General features: G+C 39.9%; 1 protein-coding gene across 3 annotated transcripts in view; it reads left to right on the forward strand.

The window, feature by feature from the left end:
* LOC129096100 (testis-expressed protein 2-like) overlaps positions 1–15,920 on the forward strand; it is a 30,895-nt gene that overhangs the window by 5,181 nt on the left and 9,794 nt on the right. For all 3 annotated transcript variants that reach the window (XM_054604761.1, XM_054604763.1, XM_054604762.1), the window contains exons 3-8: positions 10,304–11,870; positions 12,841–13,041; positions 13,374–13,704; positions 13,933–14,162; positions 14,440–14,628; positions 15,654–15,753. In XM_054604761.1, coding sequence (XP_054460736.1) covers positions 10,329–11,870; positions 12,841–13,041; positions 13,374–13,704; positions 13,933–14,162; positions 14,440–14,628; positions 15,654–15,753 — 2,593 coding nt within the window. In that variant the 5' untranslated portion in view covers positions 10,304–10,328. The remainder of the gene's footprint in view (positions 1–10,303; positions 11,871–12,840; positions 13,042–13,373; positions 13,705–13,932; positions 14,163–14,439; positions 14,629–15,653; positions 15,754–15,920) is intronic.

Consider the following 15,920-nt stretch of genomic DNA (forward strand, 5'->3'; position numbering starts at 1 on the left):
AGAGGAAAGAAGAGAGAGAGAGAGAGAGAGAGAGAGGCGAGCTGGGAAGATGTATAAATATAGCCTGTCTATAAATATTGCTTCAGTTTTTTCTCACTTGAAACTGAGGCATTATTCACAAAGCTGCAGCACGTTCACAGGAAGTATTTTGTATGAGATCAAAAGGCTAGGAAGAAAACTGAGACGTGTGAGCATCAGTGAATTCATTTGTTATTTTACTTTGAGCCCTGAGGAATAGTACATCTAACTTTTTTTATGAGATTAAAAGCCACTCCTTAAGAATTCGAAGCAGTCATTCAACATGATCTACAGATTATTCTGGAATACATTGACATCGCACAGACCATTTCACTCTCCCATGAGCTGCTCTCACACTCCATGACAATGTAGTCTATTGTCATTACAGTTTGGCTGACAAATGCTTTCCCCAGTTCCTTTCACTTTGTCCAACACTGATAACAATAAATGTATGATTACTGCATTCTACACTCTTAGTTAAGTTTCTGGTTTGTTTGTTTGTTGGTTAGGAGGACATAATTATTGCTAAATGAGAACATCCATTGTTCTTTTAAGAGATACATATGAGAAATTCTAATGGTAAGAGGAATCATTTTCAAGCAGCATTTTTATTTAAATTACATCAGATCATGTAAATGAATCTTTTAGTAAAATAATTTAATCATTCGATTGATTAAATGTGCAGCACAAAATATGTTGTTCTTATCAGTGTTTGATGTCCTATGTGCCTCAAAGCCTGCTGTGGGAAACTGTATTGGGTTGCAGGAAAATGTAATTACTCTAGACTGATCCAGGCAGCCACTAACAGGTGTGGTGAATGCCATCAGACACGAGCAAAAAAAACAAAAAAAAAAACAGACTAAACTAAACAGAGAAAGCTTCATATTTCATGGAGACAGTCACATAAACTGGAGGGGTTGTTGTCATTGTCTGACATTCAGCATTTACTGGGAATTGTTTAGGGAAACAGAAGAATCTTTGTGGAGACAAAGCAGGAAGTTGGTCCAGTCCTCTCCTGAGTTCAACCAGATGTTGCCAGCTGGGTAGATGGCTGCCCCAGAGGCCTGGATGCAGACTGTGGCTTGGCTTACTGCACCATTGCCATGTTCTTGTGTTTGCTGGAAGGCTTAGTTTAACTGTGACTTGTTTTTGGATGAATAGTGGTTGGTACCGATAAACCTGTTAGTCTGACAGACATTTCTTTCTTGTTGATTTCAACTTGTGCTGTAGCTGTGTGTAACTAAGTGATTTATCCCATCATTTCTCCATCTGTTTTCTCAGAAAGGGAAACCATGACTAAAAACAAGCAGTAATCTAAGGCCTTAGGAAAGGAGCACTGGTTCTTGATAGCCTGCCTGCAATACATGATTACATGGTTGCACTCAATTAAAACAGTGATCTTAGCTCTTCTTTGTTCAATTTAACCAGTTTATTGTCTTTAATGAGTGGCTTGTTTTTAAATGAAACATGTGACTAGCTGACTGGTAGTGAATAGTTATTGAAGTAAGACGCTGTTAGTTTAAATAGCAATGCAACAACTTTCTAATTAAAAGAGTGTAAAAAGAAAACCCCACAAAAGCTAAACTGGTCTGCTTTGAAAACTAGTTAAAGTCCCGTAAAAAGAATTAACACAAATCTTTAGTTATTATTAAAAGAGATGCATCTCTTGTGGACGCTAATGTCATGGCTGACTGAGGCCGTATCTGTAACCGGAGCAGAGGGACAGATCTCTGTGCTTGAACCATGTCACAGTTTTGTCACCGCTGCAGCCAAGGAGTTCATCTAAAAGTAATGAGGGCTTGTTGACGAGGTTACGCAGTTAAGTGAGGAGTGAATTATTTAACATGAACAACACCTGGGTCAGTGACCTGACATGGCTGAATCTGGGTATTAACTGCATTTAGAAACACAATGCTTTTGTATAACCTGTATAAGAAAGCAGTGCTGTTTGGTCTGGGTAGGTGTGATTGTGTAAAGCATACACTGTGCTATGAACGCCTACTGTTACAGTCGCTGTCTTTCTAATTCTCCCAATGCGTTTCTTAATACAGGATATTTTTTTACTTCCTTGCCTCGGTGGACTCTCTGTCACATGCTTTCCTTGAGCCAGTGTGTTCTTTTTGTTGGGATCCACAACAGCTGAGCCATTGTTGGCAGCAATTGAGAAATACAACTATTCTGATGGCCATTTGAGAACAAGTGTTAAAACTCTGCCAAATCTGTCATAACGGCTTTGTCATCAGGATGTTTCAACATTAGCAAAAAGAGGATAAAACTCGAATCCAACAAGTAGATTATTGGTTTGATCATCTTATTTTTACAACAATTATGGACTAACGGCACACTTAGCTCGTCTGTCCCGCCCCCTCTGTACATTAACTTTTAATGCAGAGGACAAGCATAATAGCAAAACAGGGGCAGGGTTAAGGTTTCTTAGGTCTTTAACATGCTTATAAAAGTAATTTCTCAGGAATTTAGGAGAGGCTGGTTACTTTTTATGGACATAGGAACTAGTGCAATGATTCACTGCACATCTATTTCTTAGTTTTTAATGGGTGTCATAAGACTTATTCAACTGGTATATTTGTGAAGTGAGTGATGCCTGACCATAACAAAATGCTGCTAATTTGTGTTTTAACTGTGGCTTTCGCAGGATAACAGCGGTGCATTGACTTTCTAAAAGCAATAACATGATCAAATTTTGTCAATACACTTATGTTGGTCTAAAAATGTGCCTCAGTTGGCAGGGGAAGGCTGAGAGACGTGTTCTCAATGCCTTACATTTCAATCCCTTCCTGTCTCACCAGTTTGTCGGCATTCTTGAGAACAGTTTCGGTTCTGTTGGGCTGCTATTGTTTATTTGTCTCCAGAATCTGGAATCTGAAAAGGAAACTGAAATGGATTAACCAGTTTACCTCTGCCCCTTAGTCACTCAGTTATTCGAACATACCAGGACACACACCTTTGTCTCAACTAATGTGGTTAGCCATATTGAGTGCCAACATACTGCTCCGCCTACTCACCTGTCCAGACTGTGTATATTTCTACAGGTACAGAAACAAAGAGATCCAGGAATGAGAAACATTAAGGCTCATTAAATGCCAGACTTGCATCCACATAACTGCTGAAAGTTAATTCCCCCTGTTTTATATTTATCATCCAGTTAAAGCACATTAGCAGTCTTGATATGTTCACATAATGAGTCTTAAGTCAGGTTAAGCTTTCTCCCACCTCAACATTTGCTTTTTAATAAAAATCCCAAACAATGGGGCATGTAATCCTTCTTCTGCTATTTGAAAATTGTCATTGCCTACAGGGCAGTTAACTGTTAGCTACAATGTTGGCAGTAGCATTAATGGGAGCACTGGGCTGTGAGACACTGTGCAAGTCATTAGCTAAACTGCCAGTGTAAGCACAGGGAAAACCATTACTACTGCAAATAAACAGCAGGATTTGAAGTGGGACTTCTTCTAATCCCTTCCTAGGCAACCTGGATAAAGTATAGTGATCTGGGATTTCATTAAGTCTTCCACAGGGGAATGTGTGAGCATGTTTTCAAGTCTTTTACAAGGTATTTTTCTCTTGAAGTTTAATCTCTGTCCCTTGGCCTCCTCTTAACGCTCTTGATGTCATCTGAAACAGTGGTGTATGACATTTGAGATGCTCCGAGGGGGCTGGCATGTGGTGTTGTATTGGCAGAAAGCAACAGGCAGGATGACTTGCAAAAATAGCCTTGCGGTGTGGTTACGGAGCTTCACACACAGGAAACACTGTCAGCCATTTATACAGATTTTTAGGCCGACGTGCATTTAGGAGATGGGGACATTAATTTCGGGAGGTTGAAAAAGAATAGTAATCAGTCTGGAGACACAGTTTGTAGCTGTTGGAAAACAGATACAACACTGTCTATTGTTGTAGACTGTGAAGCTCAGTTGTATTCCACATAAAATGTTTTTCATATCCGGGGTTTCTGATGGCGCTGCTCTGGTGGCGACCAATGCTCTCGCCGATGCGACCTAGTTGTAAATTGGGATTTTCATAATGTAGCCTAAAATTAGTGGAGAGTACATGGGCTTTACTGGGGCATCTGCTCCAAGGGGTCTCCACACAGGATATTCATGCAGCAGAGGTTCTATGTAGGTACAATGTTAGAACCCCTCCTTTTTAGTGTGACCTCTTTTGCTTAGGATTCTCCTGTATAATAACATGAGTTGTTGTCTAACCAAGCTACTCTCTTTGCCAATATGTTGCAAGGAAAAGGGGAATTGTCTGAATGACACATGACAAGGTATGAGGGAGTTTGTCTTTTTCTTTCTGACAGTCATCGTTAGTGTGATTTTTAAACTTCTGAAGAGGTCATGCAGTAGTTGGTCCCATGTTAGACAATGATTCATGCAACCCATAAATCTGTGGTTATTTTAGGGAACCAAAAGTTTCAACATGCAACCTTACTGAAAGAAAAGAGGTCATCAGTCAATGATGGTAAAATTATTCCATTTATCTATGTTGTAAATTCCTGTTCCTTCTTTTGGTGGATCCACTTTTCCTCAGCTGACTACATTTAGCTGTTTTTGCTTCAGTAAGGGACTTCCTCCATTGTGAAATCCTTAGAAAATGGTTGTGAACCTGTATTGAACTCAGTGATCATTGATGGAGAAAAAAGCCGAGAAGCAGATACATGAGTTTGTCTTGTTAAAACCAATGACGCTGGCACTGCTCACTGATGAGGCAACTTGTCTCGTGGCTACGTTGATCATTTACAAATATGGCACTGTCCAAAGATGTCCTCCACAAAGAATTTAGATACATTTACCATCAAGGATTAATCCGCATTAAATCACAAATAGCAGAACACTAACATTTTCCTCCAACTACTCTTTTTATTATACTCTTTTTTTTTTTTTTCTTTTTTTTTTTTTACTACTCTTAAATGAAAGCATTTTTTGCAATGGATTGTACAAAATATGAGACCAGGACCTAGTTTATCACACCTTTATGATTATTGAGGATGTAGATGAAACCTTGCTCAATTTTACATTTCTCTGTGCTTTAACTATTCATTTTGGGGCAGATATTAGGAGGAATAGCATAATTAAACCTCTAAATAACAAATTTGCAGGAGCATAAATGCTTGCTGGTAAAACGATATTTTAGCATGGAATTTTATTTAACTACAGAACACAGAATGTAAGTTAACAACTATCCAATTGCCGTAAACACTGTGCTAAGTAATTGTGTAATATCTTAACTTTAGTAAGCATTCTGGTCCTTTGAAAAAAAGAATACAGTTGACAATGCAGTCAAAGACTAATGAGGAGAAGGCTTCTGTGTGCATTCTGATGTGTTTTGTTGTCTGGACAACAGAGGTCAGGGGTCATGCTCTCTTGAAACAATACTGAGAGAACAAGGGGTCATCAGATTAAGCCAGTCTGCTCTGCTCTCACAGCATCTCATTAGTTGCAGCATGACAGTTGTGAAGACAATTGGGACTATTGGTTCAGATCCTGTCTTTGATTTATAAAGGTTATAATCCATAATCTGTACTCTTCCCACTTCACAATTTTTATCATTTTTTATTTACAATGCTGTATAAACATGTTAACTAATAAGGTTGCAACATCCATCTTACTTTTATTGTCTGCTCTTTATTGCTTATTTTAATTTTGAAGACTGCTAGCAAGTAAACATGGACATAAACAATGCTGGATTTAAGATACGGTATTTGGAGAAAAACAATGCTCTGCAAATGTTCTATGTAGAAGGAAATGCATTCAACACGTTAGTTAGACCTCAAGATACACACACACACACACACACACACACACACACACACACACACACACACACACACACACACACACACACACACACACACACACACACACACACACACACACACACACACAGTGGATTTGGGTTTCCATTGAATAACATTAGTTTGCTTCACAAGAAAACTCCACAGGGCACCTTCATACAAGCTATGCTAAGGTAATAATGTTATATAGGTGTGAATGTACAGAGATTATTCTGGGAGGGCCTTTTCATGCATATTTTTATAAAAAATCATCTTGTTTTTCTTCTATGACAATACTTTAAAATCCACATATTTTATTAATAAATGCATGAAAGATTACATCTAGAGATTGATTTGACCCCTTCAGACGGTGGAGGAATCTTGTTTAGGCTTATCCACATTATAAGACATCCCGGTGTTAAGATAGTAAATGACAGTTTTTCTTTTTTGAAACTACTATCTTCTCACCTCACCAGCATGTCATTCTTAGGTTCATTTGAACAATACATTCAGTAGCTAATCACACAGAGCCATGTACAACTACCTCGTAATTTGCATGGATACCTTCAGTATGTTAAATAGCTCTGTGAGTCTCTTCTCATTAGCAATGTGTGCTGCTTGTTACAGAAGAAGTGACCTGTGTGTGAACATGTCTCTAATGAGTGCAAAAGCAAGAGGGTTAATGAGGCTGGTCTCCTTCTGTAATTGGCTTCATCACCATCAATGACAAGATTTCGTTCTTCACTGTCCTCTAAGGCCTCAGAGAAGGGCCCCAAGAACAGAAAACCAATGAGAACTTCATTGTCAGTGTGCACATACACACTTTGATGGACAGCCAAATACATGCAGACGTACTGTACATGCCCAGTCTTTTGCTCTGTTTCTATGTTCCGTTCCCATAATGTTAAATTGGGAGATAGAATCAGCTTATGGACCACACACACACACACACACACACACACACACACACACACACACACACACACACACACACACACACACACACACACACACACACACACACACACACACACACACACACACACATACATGATCGTGTACATACTTCCCCACTTAATCACTAATCCTAATATGCTGTTAGCAAATACTGCTGGGTCCTTTTTGAGTCTTACATGTTGAAATGAAATCCATGTCCAACTGGGGATCCATTAGAATGGCCTCATTGTTTGGCTGCTGACTGACGACTGGCTAGCTAGTGACGGAGGTGGCTCGCAGACTGCCTGGCTGGGTAACAAGCTCACTCGTGACCAATTGGACAATGAGTGACTAAGTTGAGTCTGTTTTATGAGTGAGCCAGCATGACCTCATACCACCTCTGTCGTCCGGACAAGACACAATAAAGCTATTGCCAAATGTCAACAATGCCAATTTTCTGTTTTCACAACCAAATCATAAAGATGCGAATGAGGCAGCAGTTGGATTTTATTGCGTTGTCATATACTGTATATCCTGGCTGGATTTTCCTTACAGTACAAAGACTGCAGCTATGTCCTTCCAAACATTAAACACACCAACAGTTAGTTTTGATGTGTGAGTTGTTTATGTTTGGCTTTTACAAAATGTCAAATACCAAGTTTTGAGTGGGAAGTATTTTAGCTAAGGAAAAGAACAGCTTAAGAATGAATTCCTTTCAATAAGCTCATTACTCTGCATTACACCGGGCAGCTTAGAAACAGGCTATAGCTATATGCATCTAAGATTGTAGAGCTGGAATTCTAAATTCTAAACACTCATCCACAAATTATTACTTTTGCATAACAATGCCAGACTACGAATAGTGCATTTACGTCTTTGTGTATTTAATCCATGGATTTTCTTTTAATTTACAGTATCAACTTTGGTAAACTCCCTTTACTTGGTCTGAACTGATCTTTTGAAAATACTCTAACAGACGCTATGCCTTCCACTAAAAAGTGTTTGTTACTTAAAGACAATAATGTGAAGCTATTTTATAATGTTTCCAATGGTTTGGTTGTAAACTTGCTCAGCAAAAATAAAACTGTTAAACTATTGACAGCCGAAAGCTTGTAGAATAAACTGTAAGAGTAATCACTCTAAAGAGTACTCCACCAAGTTAGCATTGACTCCCAAAACATTGTTGTCAAAATCAATACAATCAACACAGTAGCGTCTTTTGTATTCCACACAGTGTTGTTCCTTGTCAAAGCCTTGTGTCTACATTACCCACAGTGCAACTAAACCAAAAATGCTCAGAGATTCTGGTGCTTTGCTAATAGAGTCTAATGTAGCCTTGAGCTGCTAGCCTCAAACAGAGAGCAGGAGTGAGCTACAGAGATCTGGTAAGCTCACCTTTTAATAACCCCACACTCCCTATGTACCCTGTACAATTGGAGGAGTTTCCCTTTTGATTATTTTGGTTAGTTTTTTCTTAATGGTAGGGTTGGTAATATATTCAAAAACATATCTGAACAGGCTCTCTGAATGTTTTTATGTTGATTCTGAATATCTGTCCATCTGCCTAATCACCTTGCTTGTTTAATAATGTACCCTCAATAAAGTTGGATCCTTTTCTTTGTTCCTATCAAAAACTCCAGTTTGATCCTCACAATGCTCTTCGGGCATCTCGTTGTGGCACCAAACAATCTGCATGATTTTGCCATGGTACTTCACTTCAGCCTCAAATTTCTTATCTGGACAGTGCTAAATTATAAACACCTTTCAAGACTTTGGAAGCTTTGTGGCAATTGTTGAATGTTTGTCAGCAACGGTTTGAAATGGGATTTAAAATCTGTTTTTTATGTGGTTTCATGTTCACAATGTAATATGTAGAAGCTACTAAAGCTTACAACTACTTGCTGCAGCATTCATATGCCAAGCAAGTCTCAATTCTTGTTTTAGCAAAGCTATCTTTGCTTTTGATTGCTCCTCATTGGACTCCTTGATTTTGCTGAATATTTGAGCAGTATGTGGTAGATAATTGCAAAAGTGCCAGCAGGTGGTGAGTGGGATTGGGTATGTGTGTCTGTGTGTTTCTGGTGATTTAATATTCCTCATTGTCGGCGAACTGAAGTCCAACACAACCAAACTGTTATAGAGATACAACACTGCGTTTCGTAGCACCCACACAGGTACATAGGCAAATACACATTTTGTCTGGAAATTGCGTCATAAACATACACTACCGTTGCTGGCCTTCCTAGATGGTTGGTTAGTGACAACAGTAATGTGTTGTCATCAAAGGTTGTCTTTTAAGAATATGATGTATCATCTCCTTTTTTGATTTTCATTCATTCATTAATTGTGCTTGCAGTCCTTTTGTCACTGCCTGGGGAGGATGCCGACAGCAATTTGCGTACGATAAGATACACAGTGTTTCCAGTTACTTTTTTTAGACCTTTTTGAACTATTTGTGTGTCCTTTTGACTTGTTCCTGTTTTTCATGATGTAGAGATAGGGAAATGTTGTTTATAGTCAGCTCAAATACTATGAACAGCAGTGTCTCCCACATTCTTTTTTTTTTATGCCTTTATAAAGGGAGTAGGGAGATTGAAGGCTGGAATCTAACTGGGGACTTGCTGCTCAGGGAATTTAAGCCCATCTGGGATGTGCACATTTTGAGTCTATAAGTTACAGTGTACACAAATGTCCAAGTCACCCCGAATAAAGTAACAGCTTTCACAAAGTATATTTTTGAATATGAGAAACCATTCGAGCGATGTGAAGGGATGACTTTCTTAACCAACAGACAAATATGTTGCTTTGATAGTTGATGTGCATCTGCTAGCCTCCAATCTACTATCAATAATTTTTATGAGAAGGACTTATCAGAGGACTAATGAAACAATCTTGGTTCAAATCTCTATTTTCAACAGCATCTCACTGACTAAAACAGAATCCACAACTGTTGAATGCTGGCTAGTTGCCTTGTAATAAGCCTGTAACGCATAAAACAAATAAGCTGATTCTGCCTACATTACTTGCTAAAATGTAGCAAACCTCCAAACAATTGAACTCTCTGAATGTTTAAAGTTTAAGATTTTTTTTTAATTTTAGTAATGAGATTCTTCCTTACATTTTGAAAATGTACTACAAAAGCATTTTTAGTACTTTCATTAAATCATGTTTTTCATGAATAGTAAATCGCGTCGTAGACCTGAAAGCTTGGAATTGTAGGAGATTAAAGTCAATAGTATACTGAATTTAGCATTGGGCTGTAATTAATCTGCCAAATATTGTCCCCAGTAATCGATGTATCGCTTTGATTAAAAAATGTCAGAAATAGTGAAAGAAGACCATCATACTAAGTTCCAAAATGCCCAAATATTCAGTTTTTATAAACAAGATGAAGAACAGCAGCAAATCCACATATTGGAGATGCTGAAACCAGAGAATGTTTGGGCCTTTTTGTTTAAAAATTGACTGAAATGTTTATTTGAATATCAAAATAGTTTATAGCATATTCTTTTTGTCAATTAACTAATGAAGTGTCATCCCTTTTCCTTTTTGCAGACTTTGACTCAGTGGGAGTACTGCAATGACAAGCAAGCATCCTAGCCATGCAGAGAGCGCTCACTCCAAAGAAAAACCGCCACCTGCCTTGTCCCCCAAGCTCCATGTCCAGCGATCGTCATCAAAGGACACCATCACCATCCACTTCTCAGCTCTTGGGAAGGAGGAAGAGGAGGAGGAAGAAGAGCTTTACAGGACAAGTGTCTCAGCTACCTCAGCTGATCTGGATGACTCAAACATTGTGACAGCCTTAGAAGCAAGTGAGGAGATGTTTGAAGACGTGTCATTGACATCTGCAGCCGAGGTTACAGTCATGGCTGAACCATCCAGACTTTCTCCACTTTCTAGCCGTCACACTACTTGTTCTCCTACCCAAACTTCGCCATCTCATAATGCTGGGAAAAAAGGCTCAACCTCTAACTCCTCTCCCACCAAATCTTTGAGCTTTCCCTCCAGTGACAAACCCTTCTTCAGCTTGGTGAAGTCTCTCTCCTCTGACGTTAAGTCCCGTGATGGGATTCCTCCTGTTGCTGCTCCGACAGTAAGGCATAGGCACCTGATGAAGAGTCTTGTTAAATCTCTATCTTCAGATACATCCCAGGACTCGTCCTCTTCCTCCACACCCTACCGTCTTCCTGAATCCCGCCTTAACCTGCAACTCTTCAAGCAATTCACACAGTCCAGGATGCCATCTGCTTCCACGTCGTCATCCACTGATTCTAAAACGGCCCCTTCCTCTCCGTTAACTTCACAAGATAACCGCAGCTTCTTCAATGTCTCAGAAGTTGAGGCAAAGATTGAAGACACTAAGCGGCGTTTCTCTGAGGCTTTCTCCGAGCCGCTCCAACTGCTGAGTAAGATGATGGATGAAAAGAGTGGCAGCTTAGTAAGCAGCAGTATTTACCGGCCCAAGGCCGTCTCTGCAAGTGCCTCAGAGCTCTCCAGCATTACTTCTATCAATGGTCACCTGGAGAGCAACAACAATTACTGCATCAAGGAGGAAGAAGGAGGTGACCTAGAGGCTGAGAGCCCCAACAGCAGTGCTTCTGGTACAGCTGAGTCACCTGTTATCCCCTCTGTTGACACTAAGAGCCCCAACAAATCTTTACTTTCCATGTCATTAGACAAATGCTCTATGTCCGCTCTTGCTAAGCAAGAGAATGATGACTTTTGCATCCTGTACAGTGAGGACTTTGAGACTGACACAGACGGCGATGGTGGAAATAGAACTGATGAAACTGGAACTGGGAGTCCAACTAAAATGCCACTGAGTGGTAGTACTGAACCATTCAGTGAAGACGATTCAGAAAGTATAGAGCCGGCGCCTAGTGTTCCACACTATACTCTCATCATCTTTACTATTCTGGTCTATGGGTATTTTGTATTACCACTACCGAATTATGTAGGAGGAATGCTGCTTGGGATTGGATTGGGATTTTTTTTTGCCCTTGGTGTTGTTTGGCTGACAGGACCAAAACCTTCTGGCAGTGCTTTTAGACAGTCCAGATACCATGGAAAGCTGTGGAATCTGACCAGGTTGGACATTAAGGAACCACAAATATATAAGGTCAGTGAACATTTCAAAGTTCCTTGAATTCGTTTTGTCATGCTGCAAACGCCGTAAAACAACGCGGCTAAATCATCCATCAACCGATAGCTAAATTGGTTCAGAGGTTGTATGGTTTGATGCTATCAAATAAATCCTTTTTTAGTACTTATGTGGGCCAAAATTTTGATCAGCTTTTGGAAACAAAATCTGACAATTAATCGACTGCTAATTGTTATCACGTCAGTACAAGTTGACATGTTGCGTCCTCCATTCTGCACTACTGTACCACGCCAAATTTATAGATTAAGCCACATATCACAAAATTGTAAAAAACTGTTAAAAAAAACTAGACTCACTGCTTTCCAGTTTCATGTTGCAGTTTACCTAAATGTCTTAAATAGCATATGAATTCTTCTGAGAGAATCATGTATTCTAAAGTTATTGCCAAAAGTGTGTTTTGGGAGGTCACATTGACTTTTGATTGCAAAAATCAGTTAAACCTTGAGTCCATAAAATAGCATTACATAATCTTTTTAATGAAAGAGAATTGGTTTTCATTGTTTATCTATGGGATGCTGTGAATATAGGTAAACATGCAATTCAAGATGCATATTTCTGTTTTTGCATTGAAGTGTCAAGTAACAAATAAACTAAATGTGGATCCTGTGCTGAATTTAGCCAGAGGAACTTCAAAGTGAATGACAGAAAGCAAATGACATCATGTCTGTTAAAAGACAGCACTAACAAGATTCACTCTCATCCGTGTGAAGTTCATAGAGACATGGGTGCAGATATTTACAGTGTCCTCATTTTCCACGCACAGTTTTCAATTGTTATCTCTCTTCTATTTTTGCATTTCTCCCTTTTTATAAATGCAGAAAAACATAAACATTTTTTTGAATTTCAGATTGAAATTGTTTTCTAGTATGACTGTTTTGGAACTCAATCCTTGAAAAGTATATGTATAATGATTATTTCTTCCCTCCAGGGCTGGATGAATGAGATATCATACTATGACCCGGAGACATACCATGCCACACTGACACACTCTGTGTATGTCCGGTTGGAGGGCTCCATCATTCGTTTGAGTAAACCCAACCATAATGTCGCCCGCCGTGCCACACACAATGAACCAAAACCCGATGTCACCTACATCAGTCAGAAGATCTATGACATCACCAACAGCAGAGTATGTTGCAAATATAGTTTAAAAAATTTTTTGTTTCTCTCCCTGTAATTGAGTTAAAGGTCAACTGTCATTACCTGTTGATCTAGTTCTATAAAAGGATAACACAAGTCAGTTTTAAAATATGTTTAGTCCCAGGCTGGTTCATTAGAATATGCTATTCACTAAACAATGTTTTAGATGTGCTTACTGTTAATGTTTTAGATAGATAATGACAAATACTACAATGGAAATTGTCCCTCTAAGAGTCTTTAAAAAGCTATGAAATGTTGCTAGAGATGAGTTGAAAGCCCACCTTGTTTGACTAAGGTCTGTCTTCCGTAACCCTCCCCCAGGTATATCTAGCGCCTCAGAGCCTGGCCAGGAAACGTATATGGAATAAAAAATACCCCATATGCATTGAACTTGGCGAACAGGATGACTTCATGTCAAAGGCCGAGGGGGACAGATCCGAGGCCAGTGAAAGCTTTAACACGAGGGACAGAGCAGAGGGGACAGGAGGAGGACAGGAGCGAGGGTGGTCGTCTTCGTCCAGTAGAGACCTGACCCTCTATCTTTTTGGAAGGACTGGGAGGGAGAAGGAGGAATGGTACCAGCGGTTTCTATCAGCTTCCAAACTAAAGGCGGACTTAAAGAAATCTTCAAGTTTTGCTGGGACTAAGAGTGGTGAGCAAAACTGATGTTCTGTTACCGCAAGACATTTGTCTTCTTCCGCAACTGTAGAAGTCATTTTAAGAGATTTTTCTTTGTTTGTTCTCTTTTTGAGTATATTAGTATATTTGTGCACTATACAGATATAGAAATGGCACTTCTGATCTTAAGTTTTTGTTGTTTTGAAAGAAAACCTTGTCTTCTAAATCCTCACCATTTTCTTATATTTGCCGTGGCCCACAGCTCTGAGCTCTCACAGTCGCAGCAGCAGCCGTGGCAGTCTGGATGAGGCACTGGCATCTCAGCCCAGGTCGAAGGACACCTCAGTGCCAGCAGGCAGTGCCAAAACCAAACCGCTATTAGACTACAATGTATACATGGCCTCCTTACTGCCAAAACAGGCGGTAGTCACCCCTGCAGCTGCCAGCCCTGCTCTTCAGAGTCCTCAGAGCAGCCCCGGGGCTGATAAGAAGGTAACACACATATTTATCTTCCATCAATGCTATTAACACCTTTTGCTTTCTAACTTCCTTTCTTAGGGGACAAACATGCCATGACAATTGTAATTTAACCTTACAGTTTTACAAGATGTGTTATTAAAAACAACAGCAATTAGCTATTTTAATGGCTTATCCTCACATGAGTAGAATAAGTGGTATAGTAGGGGGTTACATGTTTTAAAGTCCTATACAGAGATAAGAGATTCATTTTCTTTTCTCCTCCCTGTCAACCTGCCTGCTGTGTCTTAAGCTTCAGAGCACACCTTCAGCTCAGGTACAACCCAAGGAGGATGAGGATGATGAGGAGGAGGAGGAGGAGGAGGAGGATGTTGCCTGGGTTAATGCTGCTCTTGGCCGGGTCTTATGGGACTTCTTGGGCGAGCCCTACTGGGCTGATCTGGTCTCCAAGAAGATTCAGATGAAGCTCAGCAAGATACGGGTGAGTGGAGCAATGCCAGCCCTAGCAACCTAAAACCTTGAAACTTAAACAGACGGTCAACAGAAAAAGTTTAAGCAAAAAGTAGCGATGATGTAAAGAAAAAGTTAGAGTTATGCTCACCGTCTTGATGAAAACAACATCAGGCCCACAGAGGATGCACATATAAGATAAGTTCTCAGAATGTCATTTTGTATCCCTGTGCAGCTCTTTAAGTCCCCCAGCAGCTCCATGCTAGGTTTGGAAGCCGAGGGAGAGAGACAAAACACCCCATCCTTCATCTCTAACCCTTTATCCTAATGTGTTGTTCTGATCCTGCCCCCCAGAAAAAAAACTATTTCGCTATTTTGCTAACTCCTATATGTGTTTTGGTCTGTATGACTATCCACAATGTCCTGTGGCAGTGTAGTTTTGGTAAAAATGGTGAAAAGAAACTGAGCACAGATCAGTCTACAAGGGACTGACACATAGAGAAATTTCATCATAAGGTGTGGCATAGGGCAGTGTGTGTCATCCAGGCATACGGCTGCATTCACACCAAATCAGGCGTTGCAGCGTTTGGCGCAGGGTTGTGCAGCAGTGTGTGTCAGTTAATGGCCCATTACCACAGTATGCCTGCTTGACTATTAGCGTCTTTTATTCCCTTATGGCTGGGGTGTGAAGCTCTGGATCACAGCGTGACGTCCAGTTCCGTTTCTCCCCAAAATGTATTCTCTTTCCACTTATCGCCTTAGGCCATTGCAATATTTTTTCAGCAGCCGCTGTGTTCTTCTCCCCCCAAACACATTTTATTCACATGAAAAGTAGTATTTAGATTTTGCCCGACCTCCTGGTTTGGTGTGAATGCAGCCTAAGTTTGTACTTGCATGAGTGTACTCATTTCATTGTTCATGTATTAATTTTTTGGCAAGCTAGCATCCTATATACTCTATAAGATATATGATTATGAAATACAAAATGAATGAAATGAATATGAATAATTCATGTACAGTGTGCTTGGCTCAGTTGCATGCTTTTGTCTTTTTCAGTTGCCTTACTTCATGAATGAGCTAACACTGACAGAACTGGACATGGGCTCGGCCACTCCCAGAATCCTTGGGGCATCCAAACCCTCCATTGACTACAGAGGCAAGAGAGAAAAATCCATGTCAAACACACACACAAACACTCACATTAAGTGGTTTCTGTAAAGAGTCGTGTGGAGCCTGTCGCCTGCAGCTCTTCATTTGAAAGCTTACTGTGAGGGCTCCTTCTTGTTCCATTAATCCTGCAATATTCAAAACTGATCGGCTATC

Source organism: Anoplopoma fimbria, chromosome 9 (genome assembly GCF_027596085.1).
Source record: "Anoplopoma fimbria isolate UVic2021 breed Golden Eagle Sablefish chromosome 9, Afim_UVic_2022, whole genome shotgun sequence".
NCBI lineage: Eukaryota > Metazoa > Chordata > Actinopteri > Perciformes > Anoplopomatidae > Anoplopoma > Anoplopoma fimbria.